The 21173-nt window shown below is 44.8% G+C and overlaps 1 protein-coding gene across 3 annotated transcripts in view; it reads left to right on the plus strand.

Annotated features, from left to right (window-relative positions):
• Positions 1-14816, plus strand: part of nrp1a (neuropilin 1a) — a 56628-nt gene extending 41812 nt beyond the window's left edge. Inside the window, exons 8-17 of one of the 3 annotated variants that reach the window (XM_070927764.1) lie at positions 2007-2151; positions 5839-6170; positions 7590-7734; positions 9880-9990; positions 10670-10720; positions 12642-12785; positions 12912-13189; positions 13304-13400; positions 13528-13581; positions 13711-14816. In XM_070927764.1, the coding sequence (XP_070783865.1) occupies positions 2007-2151; positions 5839-6170; positions 7590-7734; positions 9880-9990; positions 10670-10720; positions 12642-12785; positions 12912-13189; positions 13304-13400; positions 13528-13581; positions 13711-13997 (1644 nt within the window). In that variant the 3' untranslated portion in view covers positions 13998-14816. Of the gene's footprint in view, positions 1-2006; positions 2152-5838; positions 6171-7589; positions 7735-9879; positions 9991-10669; positions 10728-12639; positions 12786-12911; positions 13190-13303; positions 13401-13527; positions 13582-13710 lie in introns of all 3 variants that reach the window. The other 2 variants (XM_070927766.1, XM_070927765.1) reach the window with 2 other exon arrangements.
• Positions 14817-21173: the final 6357 nt, after the last annotated feature.

Genomic DNA, 21173 nt, shown 5'->3' on the forward strand with positions numbered 1-21173 from the left:
GTGAAAAACAAATTATCTGGATAATTAATAACATCTAGATACTTTTGCAGCCAAACATCCGACTATAAGACTACCAGAGCAGATTGGATAATGAAAATAGCCAATGTCATAAAAGCCACCCCTGCACATGTACTGCACTTGGAATATCCCGTCTCGGTAAAGCGGCCAGCTGACTTGAATTGTGGTCCGTTCCAAGTTGCCTTTGAGCTCAACTAAAGGGGGAATACCCAGCTATAATGTTTGAGTGTCTCTCTCCCAACGTGCAATTATACACTTTTGGCTGTATGGCAATATAGCCACCGTCCGCTTTAAATGGCTGGTATTTCCAGCACAGACTGCGGTGCTAATACGGCCCAGCAGTAGCCACAGGGAGGATTATGTGAGGAATGTGGCCTCTGCTTTATGTTAGGCACCCGTCAACTTGTCGTAAAAGAAACGGGGATGACAAAAGACTTGACAAACAGGAGTTAAAGGGGGATAGGGATAGAAGGGAACAGGAGAGGCTGTCTTGTTTGAGCAGCTGGTAGAGGTCCAGGAGAGAGGGAGAAGAAGGGGGAAAGGAAGGGAGGGGTGGCATGCTTAACCGGAGCGTGACAGGCTGTGACCATTGATTGCTGATCAGCCTGTCAAACAGCCTCCAGATTTTGTCCATCTGGAGGCCAACACGCCCTCTGCTGACTATGCGCGTCCGGAGGGTCAGGGAGGCATGTGTGGGTCTGACAGTTCTCATGTTGTGTGACATGTAAATACCACAAGACATTTTCGAGTGGAAGGGTCGCAGGGCCGCAGTTGTGGAGCGGAAAAAGTTCCCAACAGCAGCGAAGCATCCAAAAACAAGCGTGTTTGTGCTGCTGTGTACACATGCCGCCGGGCCTGATTACTTTATGGTCTCTCCAAAGTACACAGTCCCTCCTGTAAAGTGGGGGCTTGAAGGTGCCGTGGTGTGCTCGGCCTGTGTTTCTCCCGACTCTAAAGTGCTTTGTGCGGAGGGGCGCCATTTGCGACATGCTGAGCCAGCAGTTTGGCGTCTTAGCGCAGCTCTGGAAAAAGCCACTTTACAGTTAGCGAGTGGAGAGGAGACTCAGCGTGACATTTAAGAGAGTGGATGACTTTGTCGCTGGGTCCCTTAGTGACGTGGTTGACAGGTATAGCTCGGGGACTGGGTTGCAGAGGGGTAGGCAGGCTGTATGGACTAATGGGTAAGCCCTGGTGGGGTTTTAGTTCATCCTAGATTAGCTGAACTGCTATCTTTCTATCTGTCTGCTCCTCTCAGCTGCACTCCCCTCTGCCCCATAGCTACTCTGTCAGGGAGGTCAGGGGGTCGTATGGTCACCGGTATGATTCACTTACACAGTATGAACCGTGATGGACTGTGGGGAGTTGTTTTGCTGGGTGGCCGGCCTCAGCGTATGGTGCTAGTAAACTGTCAACCGACCCCAGGGGAGAACAGTGACACAGCTGACCTTTTAAACAAGACGCTGCAGTAAAAACTCCACCAAATCTGAAGCTAGAGGACAGAAAAGGGCATCTTGAGCCAATCTGGTCTTGTCAGTGTTACACATACTGCCTCAGGTTTCCCAGTCACAGGCCACGGCCTGTTTGAGCTGCTACATGTGGCACAAGAGGAAGTGCCAGGGCAGGGGAATCAGTTTAATCAGTCTTACATTTATGTGACATTTGTCTCATGTATAAAAAATGGATAGCACCAAAGCATGAAGATTGTCCTTTTAAATATTATTTTATTATCATTATTATAATATAATCGATTCCCAACATTGTGTCATTACCTGGACAGCATGACCACTCCTCCTCCTGCTGTTTCATTTTTTTTCATTTTCACATTGGACAATACTTGCAGCACCTTACTCTCATTGAATGTGAATCTTTCCCTGCCTCGGCCACATTGAATCAAGAAACAGCGAGCCAAGGTCTCTGAGAAATTTCCATGCTGCATCTCAACTCACGCGTTCTGTCAATAATTCACTTTTCTTCCGCCTCTATCACAGGTTTTCCAAGGCAACACCAACCCAACAGACGTTACCAAGACGATGCTGCCCAAACCCACGCTGACGCGCTTCGTCCGGATCCGTCCCGTTACCTGGGAAACAGGCATCGCACTGCGCTTCGAGGTGTATGGATGTAAGATATCAGGTTGGTACTGCTGAGATCCCTGCTGATCGGCATGCATATATATATATATATACACACACACACACATCTCAGCTCCATCTCTGTACACAGCTGCTGCTGAAGACACAGAACTCCATATTGTTATACTGGTTATATTCTAATGAAACATTTAACAGTTTCGAATGCAATAACCAGATGATGGCACTGACTCTATTTATGATGTCCCGGTGTTGGTTTAGCTCTCTTCTTGTTGCGACACACTTGGTATTTCCCACCCTGGCCCCCAGTTGCTTTAACACCATACCTCTGTCAGGTGTGAGATGAGGCTCTATTTCTGTGAGAGTCCCGCTCTAAGACTTAAGCAAGCTGCTGCATAATAGAGGAGTGGCACACGAAGGAGGATTACCTATTTATGTTACCCCGTGTTTAGATGTACCTCATTCAATATAAATGGAGCTAACAGCTGGCAGGCGGAGAGAGCCGGAGCTGGGTGGGATCTACATGGTCCCACCCCTCCTGCTGATCCGGTCTCAGCCTCCTCTTTAGCCACAGTCTGTCTTTTGCTCGCAGAGCTCTGATTTTTGGCAAAGCTCTTCTCATCTTTGCCTTTTTGTTGATGTTATTTTAATGAGTGGTGTGTGTGTGTGTGTGTGTGTGTGTGTGTGTGTGTGTGTGTGTGTGTGTGTGTGGCTCACTTTCATATGGTTTTAGCACATCTGTCTGCATCTCTATGGGTTTATGAGAATGTGTATTGAATGTTAATTAGTGCTTGGCTGTGTGTTTTGTTCTTCTGTACTTGGATAGGAGTATATCTTTCAAGGACAGGGGGGGGGGAAAAACTGCCATTTTTTTTTGTCATTGTTAGTTCAGGATTAAGCCTTGGATTACAGTTAGGGTCACTATTAGTTGTAGCCATCAAAGTGTGCTCATATGTGAAGTGTGAGAGTGCTTTCTGTGTGTGTGTGTGTGTGTGTGTGTGTGTGTGTGTGTGTGTGTGTGTGTGTGTGGAGTGCTGCAGTTATGTATTACGTGTGTGGCTCTTCATGTAATAGCAGAGACGAGCCACTGTGGGTACAGCAGGGTTACAGCCGGGGCGTGTGTTTCGGGCACACGACCAGACCGCTGCACAGAGCGTAAACACATCACAGGACTTGAGTCACCACAGGGCCTCTGTAAGGACGTCAGCGCCCCTGGGTGCTCTGAAGACATTGCCAGCTCTACGGCATGCAAGCGGTGCAAGTCGCAGAGAGAGAGAGAGAGAGAGAGAGAGAGAGAGAAACTGAAAGGCTCTTGAGGGCTGCATAAACTTGGTGACTCACTCAGTTCCAGCTTGAGCTATGAATCTCTGATATCAGAACCTTGCTGAGAAACTTTTGTTGAAAGAAATGTGGAGATCTCTTTAATGTATCTCCACTCTTCCTGAAAAGTGCTGCCATAGTAGCAACCTAAACAGTGCACCAAAATGTGACAAAAACTAGGGGTGCAGAGCTGCATAAAACTATTCAGAGGCGCATTTTTTTTTTTTGCATGCCCTCCGTCCATTTTAGTTGCCACGACCGTAATTCTGGCCTCAGATTAGAGGCGGAGTTGAACCCCCAGAATACTGCAAGATGTTTTTCCCTAAATCATCATGGTCGCATGCCCCTGCTGATGCAAACAGCTACTCATTAATAAAAACATCCACCGCCCTGTTGTTTGTAAATATGCCATGGCGTATAAATATCCCTGATGAACCACTGATGCTCCACCCAAACCCTAAATGTGGCCCACATAGCCATGTATCACCATCAACTCGCTTGCAGTCCAAACACACACACACGTGTTTGTTCCTCGGGGCGTGTCGTTGTGTGCGTGCCATCTCTGAAGCTTCTGTGATCGCAGCTGAAGTCGATTAAGAACTCCAGATGAACCCGGTGTCTAAACTCAGACACACACACATGCACTTTCAATCACACACACACACACACACACACATATACCTTTCTCTCGTATCCTCCCACTTCAAAGGCAATCATCATGAATGGTGCCTTAGCATTGCTCTGCCAGAGGCTCGCTCATGTGATCGCTCTCAAACAGAACTTGGCCAGAGACGAAGGAAAGAAGGTAGAAAAGCTCTGCATTCAGTCGGGAGGTATCCGCGTCGCCAGCGTTTGTTTCCCCAAGCTCAGAATTTCTAGAATGCAGGACCAGAAATTTGACTGCATGGGAGCTGCTTTAGATAACAGGAGAGAGAAAGGCAAGTCTTGAATGAGGCCTTGTTCTCCGAGTCTTCTCATACTTTCCCCAGATGCAGCCTCTCTACTGAGTCCTGCAGCGATACAGTGCACACTCTGTCTCATACAGACACAGGAGATACAATAATGCCCGGATTTATCCCTCCGTGGGAGCCAGATAGTAAATATGTTATTGCTTACCACAGGTCCCCGACTCAGTGTCTTGGGATTAAGTGTTGGAGGAAGGTTAGGAAGAGTCAGGAAGATTTACCCTCAATGCAAGCTGTGAAGTTACACTTTGAGTGGTAATTACGACATGGAGAAACTTTTGCGAGCCCCAGTGTATTCCACTCGGCTTCACAAACTGCAGGAGTGTGTGATGGTGGGAAGAAAGATATGGCACCAGTGTCAGTATATTTCAGTCCCCGAGGAGGTGTTTCAGAGGTATATAATAGCATATCTCATTCTAAAACTGTACCATTAACCTTTCACCATTCTCTGTTACACCCACGGGACACCAGAACTATGAAGAACTTTCACAGACTGCTTGTACTAAATGTTACATGAATATGAACAAATAATACCGTATATGTTTCTATAGATTGGACATCATTTCGGTCAAGTGTATACAACTGAGGCCTTTTACTGTCTGCCTACCTTCAAAGCAGTCTGGCAGTCCAACAGTGTAATAAATCTTTGAAAACGTAATGTCCAAATTTAAGAGTCTAACATTGCAACAGGTTGTTATCCTGTTCAGCTCTTGATATGGAGAGATGGCATCAAGAGAAAAGGATTAGAGAGAAAAAAAAATGAGAGAACAGCTGTCTCCTTTTGGAAAGGAATGGGAAAGGGATCCAAAGATTCTAGAACCTACAGAGAGTTATGATAGGATAAGATCAGAGAAGTAGAATAAAAGGAGGAGAAGAAAGTTTGAAAAATGTGGACAGGAAAATGACGTGGTGTTAAAAGACACAGTCCACAGATGTTGACAGCCGCGGAGCAGAAGGTAGATGAGTGCAGCAACAGATAAAACACAAAGAGAATATGTTTTTGTGTGTGTGAGTATACAGTATGTGAGTCTATAGAGGGAGGAGGGGGATAAGGGAGATGAAAAGAAAAAGCGCTCCCAGAATGCAGGACGTGGAAGCACCAGCCGAGAGGAGGGTTTTAATTGGCTGCCTGGAGACAACCGCTTCAGGCACAGAAATTAGTATGCATGAGATCTGCAGACAGAGAGAGAAAGAGAATAGGGGGAGAGATCATAGTAACATCACAAAGAGTCTGGGGAATTGTCCTGCTCACTTTGACTTTCACTGTGCCTGTTGCCCCTCTATGAACCGCAAACTCACCAAACTAGATGCGGAATGATAAATGAACATCAAGCCTTTGGATATAGCTCAAGTCTTTTGATGCCTATGTACCCATCATCTCTGCAGGTTTTCATTAGTTTGTATCAAAAAGCTAAGCACCGTTTGCTTTCCCTTTTGTCTTCCAGAGTACCCATGCTCGGGCATGCTGGGCATGGTGTCAGGTTTGATCACCGACAACCAGATCACTGCATCCTCCCATACGGACCGGAGCTGGGTTCCAGAAAACGCCCGCCTGCTAACCAGCAGGACAGGGTGGACCCTGCTGCCTCAGCCGCAGCCCTTCACCAGCGAATGGCTGCAGGTGGATCTTGGTGAGGAGAAGCTGGTGAAGGGGTTGATCATCCAGGGAGGGAAGCACCGTGAGAACAAAGTCTTCATGAAGAGGTTCCGCCTCGGCTACAGCAACAATGGCTCCGACTGGAGGATGGTGTTGGACACCAGTGGTAACAAGCCAAAGGTCAGTTTTTTTTCCGCATGTCTTCTGTTCATCATTTGCTACAATACCCTTGAGAAATTCTTAAGGACGTGCAAAATCACTGGGATATTTCTTCAGTTCTGCAGATCAGAAGCATACCCCTAACCAAAGAACGCTTTATGCTTTCTTCATGTTTGGGCAAAGTTCTGTCAAGGAAATGGGTTGGAAATGATGGTTTGATTTCCGACACAAACCAAAAGGTTTTACCTTCAGCATAGTGGAAAATGATTTGAGTACATGCTTCTAAAAATGTTTCTCAGCTACGTCAGAACATTGATTCATAATATGGCGCATTTGGTACATTTTCACCAGAACGTTGCGCCTGGTAGTTGTGAGTTATTCAGAAGTCGTGAGTCAATTTCAGCAGTGCTTTAAATCACATTAGGATAAGCATCTCAAGTCTCTCAGAGTCCTTTCCCAGTTCTCTCCTCCTGCTTTGTATTCAGTGCGACACACACCGTTCAACCCTTTCAATGGATAGTGAAACCTCTCCAGAGAGGAAGGAGGGGCGAAGGGACAGGGGAGGAATGACGACGACGAGAGAGGACAGAACGCACAACATAGAGAAATGACCTGAGATTTATCTGCCAGTGTCACTGCATGCACAGAAGACACACGCCAACACTTGCTCAACGCATGCACACGCTTACACACAAAGACATGTACAAAGATATATATATATATATATATATATATATATGAGCACATACACACCCACACACACCTCCAAGAAGAGCTGCAACAGCCCATCCCCAATTACAAGCGTCCCTGACAGGGCATAAATCTGATCCAGATTGGCTGATGGTTGATTTATGAAGGGAGTAAGGAGGATCCATATCCCCCCCCTGTCCTAGTTAGCCGCCTCTCTCCCCTCGCCTGAGAGGTTCCCAGCATCTAAGTTGCACCAGGCTCCTTCACGTGATCACACCCATTAATCCACTTCCATCAATCCTCTATCTCCTACTTTGCTTGCCGCTCTTGCACCCCACATCCTCCTCTTTCCCCTCGTTTATTCCTTTGCTTGTGGACGATCTGAGGCAGAGTTGAAGGAGCCGAAAATTGCCTTTGACAGAGGTGTGTGTCGTGCTGTCTTTGCCGTTGGCCCCCTGCATCACTTGCCTAAGCTGTGCTTTAGAAGTCAGCAAGATGAGAGGGATGTGGTCATCTTCTGCTCTTTTCCCGTCATCATCCACCCATCCAGCACATGCTACCCCTCCACCCCACTTCTGGTTTTCAGAAGGCAGGAAGAAGTCTGCCTCGGGGGATCTGCGTTTGGAGAGCTGTATCAGTCAAACGCCCCAGCAGTGACATTATCAGCAATATTGCGCTTTGTCTTTTTTCACTCACTCTTTGCTCTCTGTCTCTGTCCCTCCCTCCACCTCTCCTCCTGTTCCCTGCCAGATATTTGAAGGGAACAGCAACTACGACACTCCTGAGCTGAGGACGGTGGAGCCCCTGCTGACCCGTTTCATCAGAATTTACCCAGAGAGGGCCACTCCTGCTGGCATGGGCCTGCGACTTGAGCTCCTCGGCTGCGAGATCGAAGGTAAACTGGAACCCCAGTTAGAACCTCTATTAAAATCTATGGCATTGTCTGTGTCTAAATGATCACTTCATCAAAATATGCAAAAGCGAGTATCAGTGGTATTTCTACCTTTTTGTGGTGACATTTCTACCTGCGGTGCTGAAGTTTTGACCAGTGGTGGCAAGGTTGCTACCCAGAGTGAAACTTTTTTCCCCATGCTGATGACATTTCCAGCTGTGGTAATGCCATGGATAATGACATGTTCACTCCTGGTGTTACTATCCTCAGAGATTACATCTTTACATTTTTAGTCAGAATATGAATTTTCTGCCCACGATGACACTTTGACTCAGTACATTCATTCACATCTGACATGTCTTGACGCACACACAGGTGAGCCATCTATCATCCAAGCTTATGACATGGCTGTAAGTAGCTTGCGCTTCATGTCTTTGCCACAGTCCGGGTTATTTAAAGATGTGCGTGTGGGCTCCCTGTGTTGAGCGCACAGCTGCCCGGCTCCTGCTCTTTATCCTTACAAGGGACAGTTGTCTTGTCTCCCTGTTACATCAAAGCTGCCCCCATAGATAGCCACTTCTAGAGGGGATCAAATGAAAGCCCACCTGGCCCAGTAGGATTATTGCAGCCTGGCCCCCATCACACTCTTCCCAACCCCTGCATGTCTTTCTTCTTTCAAAGGGCCACACACACTTTGCCATCTTTAAAATTACCCCTATTTTTTTCTCGCTCTTTATTCGTCTCTCTCAAAGCTGATGTAGCACAGAAACAGTTCAGCGATATACGAGTGTGTAGCGCACGAGCCCTAAGTGGATTTACATATTGGATTTCAGGGAGGCCCATTCCATTGTCAGCCTCATGGACTCCCACCGGGAGCTTTAGTCAGATGATAATGCTTGTTTTCTGTGTTAACGCCGAACACACACAGACTAACACAGACATATGCACACAGGGCAACCGCAATAGCCCAGCCAAACATGTGGTTACAGGCATGTTTACACAATCATGCACTTACACAGGTGCTTGTACTTGTGTGCACAAGCATGTGCGTGTAGCAAGCCATAGCAAGAGGGCGAAATCCTCATTTCTGTGAGAGGCTCCCCTTACGCAGTGCTGACCCCATCCCTGACCTTCCCCACCCTGAATCTGACAGGGGCTGATCTGCCTCATATTTCATCTGGCGGAGGGAGAGACCAAGAGCATGGGCTCACACACACTCACACTCTCACACACAGATATTGTCCATATACATTTTTCAGGTGGTTTGCCCCTATCTGTCTATGTCTGTCTCCCTCCGCACTGGGGAAGCCCGTTCATTACTCAGTCAGTGTAAACACACACAAATGCACACACACACCGCAGGACGGCTGTGCGGCAGCGGAGCGTGGAGAGGATCTAGGGCCAAGCCCACATCCAAGCTTAGCGGGGCCATAATAATAGGGCACTATGGCAGCAAGGGGCCCTGCCTATAGCCTATCCCAATCCCCGTTTCTGCGTCTTTGAGTTTCAGCCGCCCAAGCCGTAAGCAGAATGCTTTAGCTTCAACTCTATTTATACACCCACACCTCCACAGCATGATGAAAGGAGGGTATGCTAATAGCTCAGGCCCTGTGTGTAACTGTGGGCAGTACATGCTGAGCTTGGTACACATATTTTAGTGTTGTTGTTTGTTTGTTTTTAGTCTTTTACTATAAAGCAGGCTGAAAACCCACTGAGTACTATCTCCAGCACTATGAACACACTTTGTTGTCTTTGTTGTTTGAGAGGTATTCACTCCCAGTTTCTGATGCCATCTAGCTCTTGTCCCTATCATGTTTGAAAGCACCTGCCAAATGAATTTAATTAAAATGATTTCAAACCCCGCGGCATTTTCCCTCTAAATCTCAGCGTTTCGTGTGAGGTGAGAACATGATCAGACAGTGATCGAACCAAACAACAGGAATGTAATGTTATGCAATGGCTAGTGTTCCGCATTAGCTTACCCTCTCTGAACAATAAGGGAAAACATTTCGCAGCATTTTGAAATATGAACCAAATCCCAAATCATTAAGCCAAAGCTCATCCTCTCCAAGCAACCTTCATCCGTGCATTTTCCGTGTGTAACTTGAAATCTAATCTACGTTGCGTCTCTCTTCTTACCCTTTACAGCTCCTACGCTACCACCTACCACACTGCTCTCGAGCACCACTCCGTCGGACGAGTGTGACGACGACCAGGCAAGCTGCCACAGCGGCACAGGTGATGACTACGACGTGACAGGTGCTAACATCGCCCTCATGAGACTGCAAGCAAACCCCCCCCCCCCTCTCCCCCTCTTGCCCTTCCTTCTGCTATGGCTCACTCTCAATCTGCTTCACTTTCCCAGCTTCAGATTTACTGTGCACACTTGCAATCACGCATGCATGCAACCACGCGGTGTGCTGGCATGCGTACAGCTCTAATTAGCTGCACCTGTAGCTCCCACCTCCCTCTTCAGTTTTATCCCCCTCTTACCTCCACCTCCACCAGAGATCGCCCAATGAGCACATCCGCACACACCTGCTTCCAAACCTACCAGCAGCCAGCTCGGCCTCTCTCGATCCTGCACCTTCTTCTCCACTCACCCCTCTTGGCCTCATTTCCCACTAACCCAGTAACTCTCTGAGCCTGCACTGCCGCCTGCACTCCCCATTAACCAGCAGTCTCCAATGATGAGCATGGCGCCGTCTCAGTCAAGCGTTTTTGAAAGCATTACATAAGTGCTTCACGGTAGATGTGCAGAGACAGGGCACATATAAAAGTGAAGAGAAAGACGAGGCATGTGTTGATCAGCTAAATTTAGCTAGCATGGATACATTTCGTGCATGAGTGTAGTTATTATACACAGCAGTTATTATATTAAATAAACGTGATTCTTGCCAGCCTAGGCTAAACATGCTAATGTGTTGTGTTGTGACAGGAAGTACCATAATGCCAGAGACCACTACTGCTGAGGTGGATACCATCCCAGGTGAGCAAAAACATATACATTACTTACTAAGAGCTGAACACGGTATCGTTAAAGATTATGTGCCAGAATGTTGAAATATAAGACAAAATATACATATTATAATGAGTAAATATTCAACTGCTCAACGCTTTTTCAAATTCATTTCCATAGATTTATCAAGGAGCGTACCTTAGCTAATGATTGCCAGCTCAAGGCGGCCTCTCTCCTCTGATGTGTGTCTGTTATTAAAGCTGATGATATGGCCCTGAGAGGCTCCCACTGACAGGGTGAGGGAGGTTGTGTGATGCGGGTCTAGATGGTGATTAGCACTGGTGCTCTGTTGCTGCCTTCTCAGCATAATCACTAATCACTGGGCCAACACTGACCCACACTAAAACACACACATGCACACACACACACACACACACACACACACACACAGACACTCCACTACAGAAAACAGGGAAGCACAATGCAAATGACGACAGGAAATGAGGTGAGCTTTGGTGTCACATGGGCAGACACACACATAGTGCCTGTGTCCTGTAGCAGGTTGTCGAGGCAGCAGCCAGCTGAGAGGCTGTGCCCCAGTCTGACCTTGGCTAATGGGCCATAGGCTCCACCCAGCCCCCTTCACTCTATCAGCTGGTGCTGTGGTCTCAGATGAGGTGCAGGTGTGTGCGTGTGTATGCATATTTGTGTGTATGAACATCAACTAAATGTCTGTAGGTAAACACTTATTTGTCCGACTTTTCATTTCAAGAGTCTCAAACCACGCATGTTAATATGTGTCGGTGTCTGGGAATGTAGTTTCTGTTGGCCTTCAGCAAGAAAAAGTCTCTTTTTCTTTTCATCAAATGGCCAAGTGAGTCATGTGGCTGTTCATCTTATCCAGAGTCTCTAGCCTCAGTCAAAGCCTCCCAAGAATGGAAAAAAAAAAAAGCCAAAGCCATTTTAATTGGGAATGGGATGTCTCGACAAAAAAAGTGGCTTTGGCGTCTGAATTGCGGTTCCACATGGGAATTCCATCCTTTGTGTTTAATGGGTAAATAGAGTCGTTGCCTGCAGAAGCTAGTTAAAATCTTCTCATTATTAAAGGGAATATTGGCTCGTGTGTTCTGTCATTTGGAGAGCCGCCTCAATGTATCTCTAAAGGCATCTCATGCTGGAGTTTAAGGCCATGGCTAACATCCCAAACATCTCGCTCCCTTGTGTTCCTTGGAAGTCTTTCTTTATCCAATTTGAACAACACCAAAGCCTGAGCTCCCTCACATTCTATTGCCTCTACTGAGGCTTCTTCAGCGTGGCGTGTGTCCATGGAGGACTGCATTGTTGGAATGGGTCCCCGGGACTGTTACCATAGCTGTCTTCGAACCTCAAGTCCCTGCTCTCATTAAAATCCTGAGCTCTCTGCGGGTTGCTATGAATGTTGCTTTCTCAACTGGACACCATGTCCAGACCTTCTCTTCTTCCTCTTCCCCTGTCCCTGTCTTTATGCTGTGTCTGTTCTTATTGTCCCTCAATACTTTTCTATACCTTTCTCTTTTCACTGTTGCGTTCATTAAAAGAGATCATTAACTGCAGCCAGGAAATAAGGTCTACATGAGGTCTGTGCTGTGTGTTCGCTCTTTTTCATGTAAGAGCCATAACTTGCCTTCCATCCCGGTCTGTTTCTCTCTCCTGAGTTAGCTGTTTTTAACTCCCCCAGCTGTGGGAGTCCAAGCCCTCATCCCGCAGTTCTTTGCTGCCCTCTAGTGCTTGTAACTGATCAGGACGAGTGGATGAAGCCCCAAAGTGTAGCCTGCAGTCATATCATGACAGGCCCCCGGGTCATTGTTCGGGTAAAGCCCAGAGCTCTTGGCAATTTCTCCTTTTGCAATAAGGAGGACGATAAAATGTGATATCCTCTGATGATCTTGACCTTTATTCAACACATTTGCAGCTTTTCTCTGGTTTGCCTGCGACTTCGGCTGGGCCAACGACCCATCCTTCTGCAGCTGGACATCAGAGGACACTGGCTCTCGGTGGCAGATCCAGTCCAGCGGTACCCCCACCCTCAACACTGGACCTAACATGGATCACACAGGTGAGGACACTGTAGGGTTCCACTCAATTGGGCCATACAAAAAAAATGCGCGACCTCCTGACACAGCACATGCTGAAAGTCACATTTCCTTTCAGCCTCAGAGTTTTAAGTTATTTTATCCAACAGGTGGATCAGGGAATTTCATCTACACCTTAGTGACGGGTCCCCAAGAGACCGAGGTGGCTCGGCTGGTCAGCCCCGTGGTCAGCTCCCCAGACTCAGACTTGTGTGTGTCTTTTTGGTACCACATGTTCGGGTCGCACATTGGAACATTGCATATCAAACAGCGCAAACAGACAGTTGACGGACCTGCTGACATCCTGCTGTGGACAGTCAGTGGTCACCAAGGCAACCGCTGGAGGGAAGGTCGTGTCCTTGTGCCACGCACCAATAAACCCTATCAGGTACATTGGTCTACCTTTCAGTCTGTGACTTGTTTGGGCATTTACCACTGTACCTGTGTTCTTTCCATCGTGGCATTCAAGAAAAGGTAACCAAAAAGTCACACTTTTTTCAAGGTGGTGATCGAAGGTGTGGTGGATGGAAAGAGCTGGGGAGACATCGCTGTGGATGACATTAAGGTTCTCAATGGACTCAGCATGACAGACTGTAAAGGTGAGGCTTTTAGTGGTCATAGTTATAAAGCCTGCATTCAGTGATTGATCTGAACTATGACTTCACAGTTTTGACTGCAGCTTGTTTTCTTTCGGCGTTGGATGTAATACATTTTCCGTTTGAACAGATCCTGACGTACCCACTGAGTCAATGCTACCAGAGGACCGCCTCAATGAAATCCGTAAGTCATTTGTTACGGAGGGTTTATTTATTCCTTTTTGGGAATCATTTGCTGTCCTCCAGGTCCTTCATAGTTTATGTAGTACCTCACAACTCATTCTCCACTTCTGCTTCCGTCTCTCCCCTTCAGCTGAAGAAATCACTGAATACCCAGACTTTGTTGAAACCAACCAGATCAGCGGAGCCGGCAACATGCTAAAGACGCTTGACCCCATCCTCATCACTATCATTGCCATGTCTGCCCTGGGGGTCTTCCTGGGAGCCATCTGCGGCGTGGTCTTGTACTGCGCCTGCTCGCATGGAGGCATGTCGGACAGGAACTTATCAGCCCTGGAGAATTATAACTTTGAACTAGTGGACGGTGTCAAGCTAAAGAAGGACAAACTCAATGTACAGAGCTCATACTCAGAGGCGTGAGATGGGAGATGGATTCGTGTGACTGTATGACGTGCGGAGCTCGCACAAGACTGGCTGTAGGCATATCCTCTCGTATATCTGCGAGTAGGCAGGCTCAAAGGACTGCCAACACCCTCAACATGCTGGATGAGGGACAGGTTCAGGAACCAATGGGAGGTTTGGACTGATCCACGCTTTTCTCAGGAGCTGCAGTAAAAAGAACCTACCAGTAGGGGACACTGTGTACAAATAAAATACAGAAAAAAATATGTACAGATGATTTAGATGATATTTTAATTTTCTATTTTGATTTTCATTCATTTTTACAATCGGATGCTGGTGTTGAGACCAATTTATTAATAATGTTTAAACTATTTATCGTTTTCCGTGAAAGAAATGTTTTTGGGGGTTTTTTTTATTATCAGTTCATGAAGGCTGTTGTTTATTATCAAGTTTTGAAAGACACGTATCAAAATCATAAATGAACCATATCCGGCAAAACTGTAAATTTGCCCCATGGTGTGGCATACAGGGTGTGCCCATAACCCATGACCCTGAAACATTCTTCCCTTTCCCCTTTGACCTCTATCACTCTAAAGTGAGGGTCCCATTCATGGCAATGTATGGTTCTGACAGTGCCTTTAGTACATTTCGGTTGACCTCCTCTGTTGATCTGGGTGTTTTTATTGTACATGGGTTAAGCTATGATGACAGGAAACAGGGGCACATTATCTTATAAATACCTGCAAAACAGGATAACAATCTATCACAGCGCTTTGTTTTGTTTTCTGTTGTTTTTTGTCCAAAAACCACACTGTAAATAAGTTTTAATATATTTTATTGCCCTTTTTAAAGAAAGTAAAAAGGAAAAAAGCTGCAGTATCCCTTTTTTCATGGGTTTGTGTGTGTGTAAATACAATCTTCTGACTGTTTTGTGGAAGGTGCAGTGTTACGGTTTTTAATTTTAGATTACTTTGCCGAGTAAGATTTGTGTGATGCTGATATTACAGCGATTTCAATGTGCATTCAAGCCATCCGTCATCGGAAAATACCCACTTCACGCAAAAAGCACTGAAGGACAACTGACTCAAATGGTAGCAAAAAAAAACAAAAAAAAAAACAAAACAGCTGACATGATGAACTCTTTCTCAAATAATCCCTCATTTCTCTCATCACTCTGCTGTGAGTTTGACCGGTCACCAGAATACTTTCACATAGCTTCAAACACGCTCATGTCGATGGCAGAGGAGGTGGTGAAATATTTAAAATGTCTGCCTTGGCATACCAAAAAACAACAACAACAACAATCATCATCACCGCTTTGCTTTAGCTAAGACATAGGCTAGCTCGTCACCTCCAAGCGTCACTGTGGATTGTTCGCTGAAAGTGCTATCTGAACAATGCAGCTTGAATGCACTTTGTTACTGATTCCCCCTCGTGATAGGAGCCTATTAAAGGAGGGGTAAACACACTAACTGAAGAATGGTGCTATCATTACTCTAGCCAGACACATCTGTCTCATGATGAATCCAGTTTGTCTTGTTCACATGCTGTATTGTAGCTTGAAGGCAGAATGAGTAGGATTGGTCGGTTGCGGTTCGTAGCTTGTCCCGCCCTTACACCCTCCGTGCTGTTATTGGCTGGGGGCTACATACCCGCCCAAAGGTTGACGCCCAGAAACGTCACAGCAAAATAAGAAAATGCAGGGGGCGGGGTCCCCACACACTTCTAGCGGGTCATAAGTGACGATTGAGAGGGATTCTTTTTGTGTGAGTCTATACATTGTTTTTTTTTAGGAAAATCCTACTCCTTCTGCCTTTAAGGCCCCTCGGGGGGGGGGCCGCAAAGAGTTTTACGTGTTTCACGTGTAGCAGCCATAACGTTGTGATGTCAGAGCTGATGTCATTAGGACGGGACACTGGTACAGTAGGGGGGGGGGCGGGGGGGTCGAGTGGCGTCACCTGGCCTCCCCTCCGTGGCTTTACCAAAGGATGGTCGCCCCCTTCTTGTCCACCGGGGGGGGCTCTCACCAACACACAAAATACAGGAAGACCACAGCTCACCAATGGTCGTCACTCACAAAAGCACTGACTTCTTGCCCCCCCCCCCCCCCCCCCCCGGAGAGACACTTGTGTGTCTTTTTAAGCTTAAAAGAAGTGCAAACGTCGCCTCCATGCGAACTCTTTAAATCTCCGTTGAGAGTCGCGTTGACCGACAGCATCGGGACACAGAGTTCTCGCGGGAACTGGAACTCAAGTGGTTTTCCCGCACCACAATCAAACAATCAAAAAAAAAAAAAAAACTCCATCCCGAGAAGGGTGACGTCTTTTCCATCCGTGTGCTTTGTACGTCGTGACGTGGTGAACGCATCCTCAGCTTGTCCTCTTTAGATGTGACGTCCCACTCCTCTCAAGCTCCACGGGACTGTAGCTCCAGCGACGTCTGCTCGGCTCGAGAAAACGGATACTGTAGCGTGGACTCAAAAGAAACAATGTTGCACTGATAAATATATTTAAGAGGTTTATGTGTTTATAGCGTTTCATTTGCAAAAAAAAAAAACAAAAAAAAAAAACCTGAAGAAAGTCAAAAACACAAAAAACACGTGTTCATTTCTTTCATCTTTTTTATATATATATATAGTTTCAGATTATGTGATATAATTCTGAAATGTAAAAATATTGAGATGTTTTCATTATTGAAAAAGGCAAAAATAGATTTTCCAACGGTAATGTCCCTCCCCCACCATTAACATGGCATATTATAACGCTTCGTTTTGTACTGTCATTCGAATTTTGTGCAGATCTTTTTTCTTTTCTTTTTTTTTACAAGAACGAGAAAAGACTTTTATTTTCAATACTGCTTCTGTAATTTGCTGTTGTAGGGGGGGGGGGGAAATGAATAAACAGCAAGGCCTTAAAAAGAAAAAGGGAATATACTTGTGTTGTGATCCAGAATCCGAAAACTCAGCAACTTTGACCCTATTCCAGTCCGATCTACATCACAGCCGTGCTGTAAAGGGTTAACCAGCAGCCTCACAACGTTTGCATCAAAGTAATGTTACAGCAAGACAGTGATGTACACAAGAACTTTTTGTCTTTGTCTCACAGCCATCGCTTTCCAAAGATACAAATAAAAGGCATCTTCATATGAAGGAGGTTGATCATTCATTTGGTTATTTATCAGATGAAGTTGTTTTTTTGGGAGGTTAAATGGCAACTGATTCACCGATTTACTCTGACACCAAGTCATGAACGGTGAATATTTATGCCCGGATCTCAGAGCAGATGGGAACAACCTCAGCGAAGTCTCTAATGTGAGGGCTCTCCACCTATTGGAGGAGCACAGAGCGGTGAAAATCATGGCATGAAGCGAAGGGCGGCTTCTGACCACTAATGGGAAGCTGATGTGAGCCACACTCGGCCGCTCAGCTGCTTTTCTTGTTGGTCTGTCATTAGGCGAAATGATGCTTACTCTTCATTTTCACTGATTTGTTTTTGATCTAAGGTGGTGAAGTAAAGCGCTGGTGTGTTACTTTGGCAGGGCATTGGCAGGAAATGAGTTTGAATGCAGGAGAACATGAATGGGGATTCGTTTTATAGTTTAATTTATGTTCCGGTGCAGAATGTCAGAGACAAAAGCAGGAATATTTGCAATTCTTTGTGATGTTTCATGGCTTTAAACATTAGCACATCTTAGATAAATAGCAGCAATGTTTAGTCCCCATTATCATAAACAAGCAAATTATTATAATTCCTAACATCATTTTGCTGCACATCCTTCACACACAATTAGCTGCAAGAGATTTGTAACCCAGCAACCCCACTAGATCCTTTTATTTCTATCTCTTCTGAAACTACTTGAAGCAATAAGCTTGCATAGCATTACTTAACATGAATGAATTCATCAGTCGAGCAAAGCAAAGCATCATCAATCCTTTGTTGTATGTTGCCCACTTAATAGAGAATGGAAGCTTAAAGTGATCGACAGAACAATCAAAAGAATTTAAAAACATAAAATGATGCATTCATGTAAAGAAGCACAGCTTTAATATGTATGTATAGCGTGCCTGGATACTCACATGAAATATTAAGATTTAGCAATACCACTTTCTAATAAATAAGCCATGAACCGTTTGTCAGTGGTTAATAATTAATATACTAATGCTAACGATTAGTTGCAACTAATCTAATGATTGTTCTTATTATGGATTCATCTGCTGATCATTTTCTCCATTTGTACCCCAGAGCCCAAAATGGCACCTTCACAATGCTTGTTTTTGTCCAACCAACAGTGCAAACCTCAAAATTAATAATAAATTAGAGTTATTGAAAGGAAACGCAGTAAATCCTCATATTTATTAAGCTGGAACTATGAGTTGAATTCTTTTCATTTTTAATTTTCTGTCAATCGACTAATCAGCTAATCGTTTCAGCTGCACTTGTACATGTTTTTTGAGTAGACATTTTGATCATTAAAGTAACTTGTAACTAAATGTATTACATTTATGTAGTGGAGTAAAGAGTACAATAATTCCCTCTGAAATGTAGGGGAGTAGATGTAGAAAGTGGCATGAAAAGCAAATACTCAAGTACAAGTACCTCAAATTTGTAAATATAAATGTACTTCTAATAATTAGATTGTAAATACTGATTAGACTATTATAGATTAACTATTGTCCTTATTAGATTCTAATAATATCAGTTAGAATAATGAATCAGTCATAGGGGAGATGTTACTGCAAAATGAGTACTTTTACTTTTGATCCTTTCAGTACGTTCTAGTGATAATGTAAGAAAAAGAGGTGGATACTTCCTCCACCGCTGAACACAATCATCAAGCTGCAGTTGCAACCCGACTGACGTGTGAGCTGTATCTGTAGTTTTCCATTTTACCACTAGGTGGCTCCGTGGAGTCGTATCAGTAAGTACAGATGTCTCATGGACATGTGGCGGAAACATGACTGCAGTTCAACACAGGAGGGGTTCCACATAACTAACTTAGGATCACATTCCCAAAATACAAGGCACGGTGTAGTCATTCACACAAACACAGTAAACAGCTGCATTTTCACACGAGAGACATTATTGACATGTCACAGTAGGAAAATGAATAATGGCTGAATTCCATTTCAGTTTCAGGGTCCTGGTACTGTGCACACCATCATACTGCCCTGACTTACTGGGACATTTGAATAGAACAGAGGCATGTTATCAGTAACACCTTTTTTTTTAAGGCCATGTGTGTCCCTGTTTACATGCAGTGACCAAAGCACAACACAGGGAGGCTCCAGAAGTCATGGACGTGTGTCCAATATACTGTATGTACTGTACATCACCACATCAACACTGCAAATACAACTTTCGACCTTCAACAGGCTTAAACCTGTAACATAATCAAGTGGGCTTCAGCTCTGGATTTACTGTTTGTTGCTATATGATGTTGTGATTTTTGTTCTTGACTCTTGGAAGTTTCTCATTCTCAGTTTTCACATTCGACCGACCTGAGCGTTTTTCAGTTAGAGGAGATCAGACGGTGAAGCCAGAAGAGAGACTTGCAATCAGATGGACTTAATTACCATGAGGTCTACTACATCTGGGCCGCACACACTCTGTCTGAGCCTCTGCTATGCTCCATGGCTCCTCTGACAGCGTATGTCAAATGTTTGGCTCCCTGCTTATTCTGCACAGCATTCATCTTCCTCACCTCCACTTCCTGTTACTCAAAGCAAAATGTTTTGCTCACTCATGATTCATGCACTTGCAGCCCTCCCATGAGTCATAATATATTACAATTCATTCGTAACTTGCACTTTCTTTTTCTTTTTTTTACCAAAATAACAATAGATTTCAGTGCCAGAGAGATAAACCATAAGGGAAAGAGAAGGGAAAGAGTTTCCAGATTCAACTTTTCACCCATGGGGTGGGGGGGGTGGGGGGTGTGCGATAAAGAGCTGCATTCCCCTGTAAACTCTCCCGAGAGACTAAACAGCATTCAAGGATCTTCCGGACGTGGTAGTTTGTTTTCTCTCTCATTTTTCCACTATGTCCTCAGTGCTGAGGCAGAAATAACTTTCCATTAAGCTTAAGACAAATAAATAACTGGCCGGGTTGATTATTTTCACTGAAACTGATCCAGAAACTGTGCAGTCGGTGGCTCTGCCTGTTTTATGTGTCATCTAGAGCCACCACTGTTATTATAAATCTTTACGTATGTGTTGTGATAATTAGGGGTTTACTACATTTTATAATCCCACATTAAAAAAGTTTTCATGTGGCTTTCAATGTTACACTTAAATTTCTTCACGCATAAAAAGACTCGTCAGATATCTTCTTTCTTTTTTGTTTTTTCAACTTTATTGGACTATATTTATAGGCAACCAAAACTATTTAAATACTATGGCCATGAAACCTCAAATGTGTCTGAATCAGTAATGACCAATGCCACTTTATTTGCATGGCAGCTGCAATCTACTACCTACTTCATTCCAGGAATAATAACAACTTTACTTCTGCAATTAACAATTAAGTCGGTGATTAAACTTGGTGATTAATGTTTAAATAAACACAGGCAGCGCTGAAGTGTTTGACACAGATGTTTTTTTGTGGTAATTGTTAATGACACATCAAACCAATCACGAGGGAAGAAAACACAGTCAGAGATTAAAATTAAAGAACACAACTTTTATAGAACTTGTTTGTTTCATTGTTAAGTTTCGATGTCAGCAGGAAAATGTGCATTCATTCACTTGTAACAAGGCAGTCATGGTCCATCATTAACCTTGTTTCTGTGTACATAAAAGTGCAGTGCATTGATGCTGATGATGATGATGATGACTTTGATAGAGCTACAGATTGATTGAACGTTGAATAGACATGTTGGCAGCATCTGTATAAATAGGAAATTATGTGTGTGTGTGTGGGGGGGGGGGGTCCTCTAGCAGTGACGTAAGCAGGAGGATCAGACTGGAGCTGAGTCAAGTCAGCAAAATTAAGGAGAAATACAAAGGAAAAATGAGAAGTAGCTGCCTTCAAAATAAAAGTAGCTGAAATGCGATACATTTGGCAATAGCTGTACATTGAACATACAGCGTGTGTCTGCATGAATTATCCCCAAATCCCAGTTATTCCATTCTACGTTACTGAAGAACTAATTGTGATTTACAGGTTATAGGTCTTAAGTATTTTAATTTGCCATGAT

Source organism: Enoplosus armatus, chromosome 21 (assembly GCF_043641665.1).
Source record: "Enoplosus armatus isolate fEnoArm2 chromosome 21, fEnoArm2.hap1, whole genome shotgun sequence".
NCBI classification, from domain to species: domain Eukaryota; kingdom Metazoa; phylum Chordata; class Actinopteri; order Centrarchiformes; family Enoplosidae; genus Enoplosus; species Enoplosus armatus.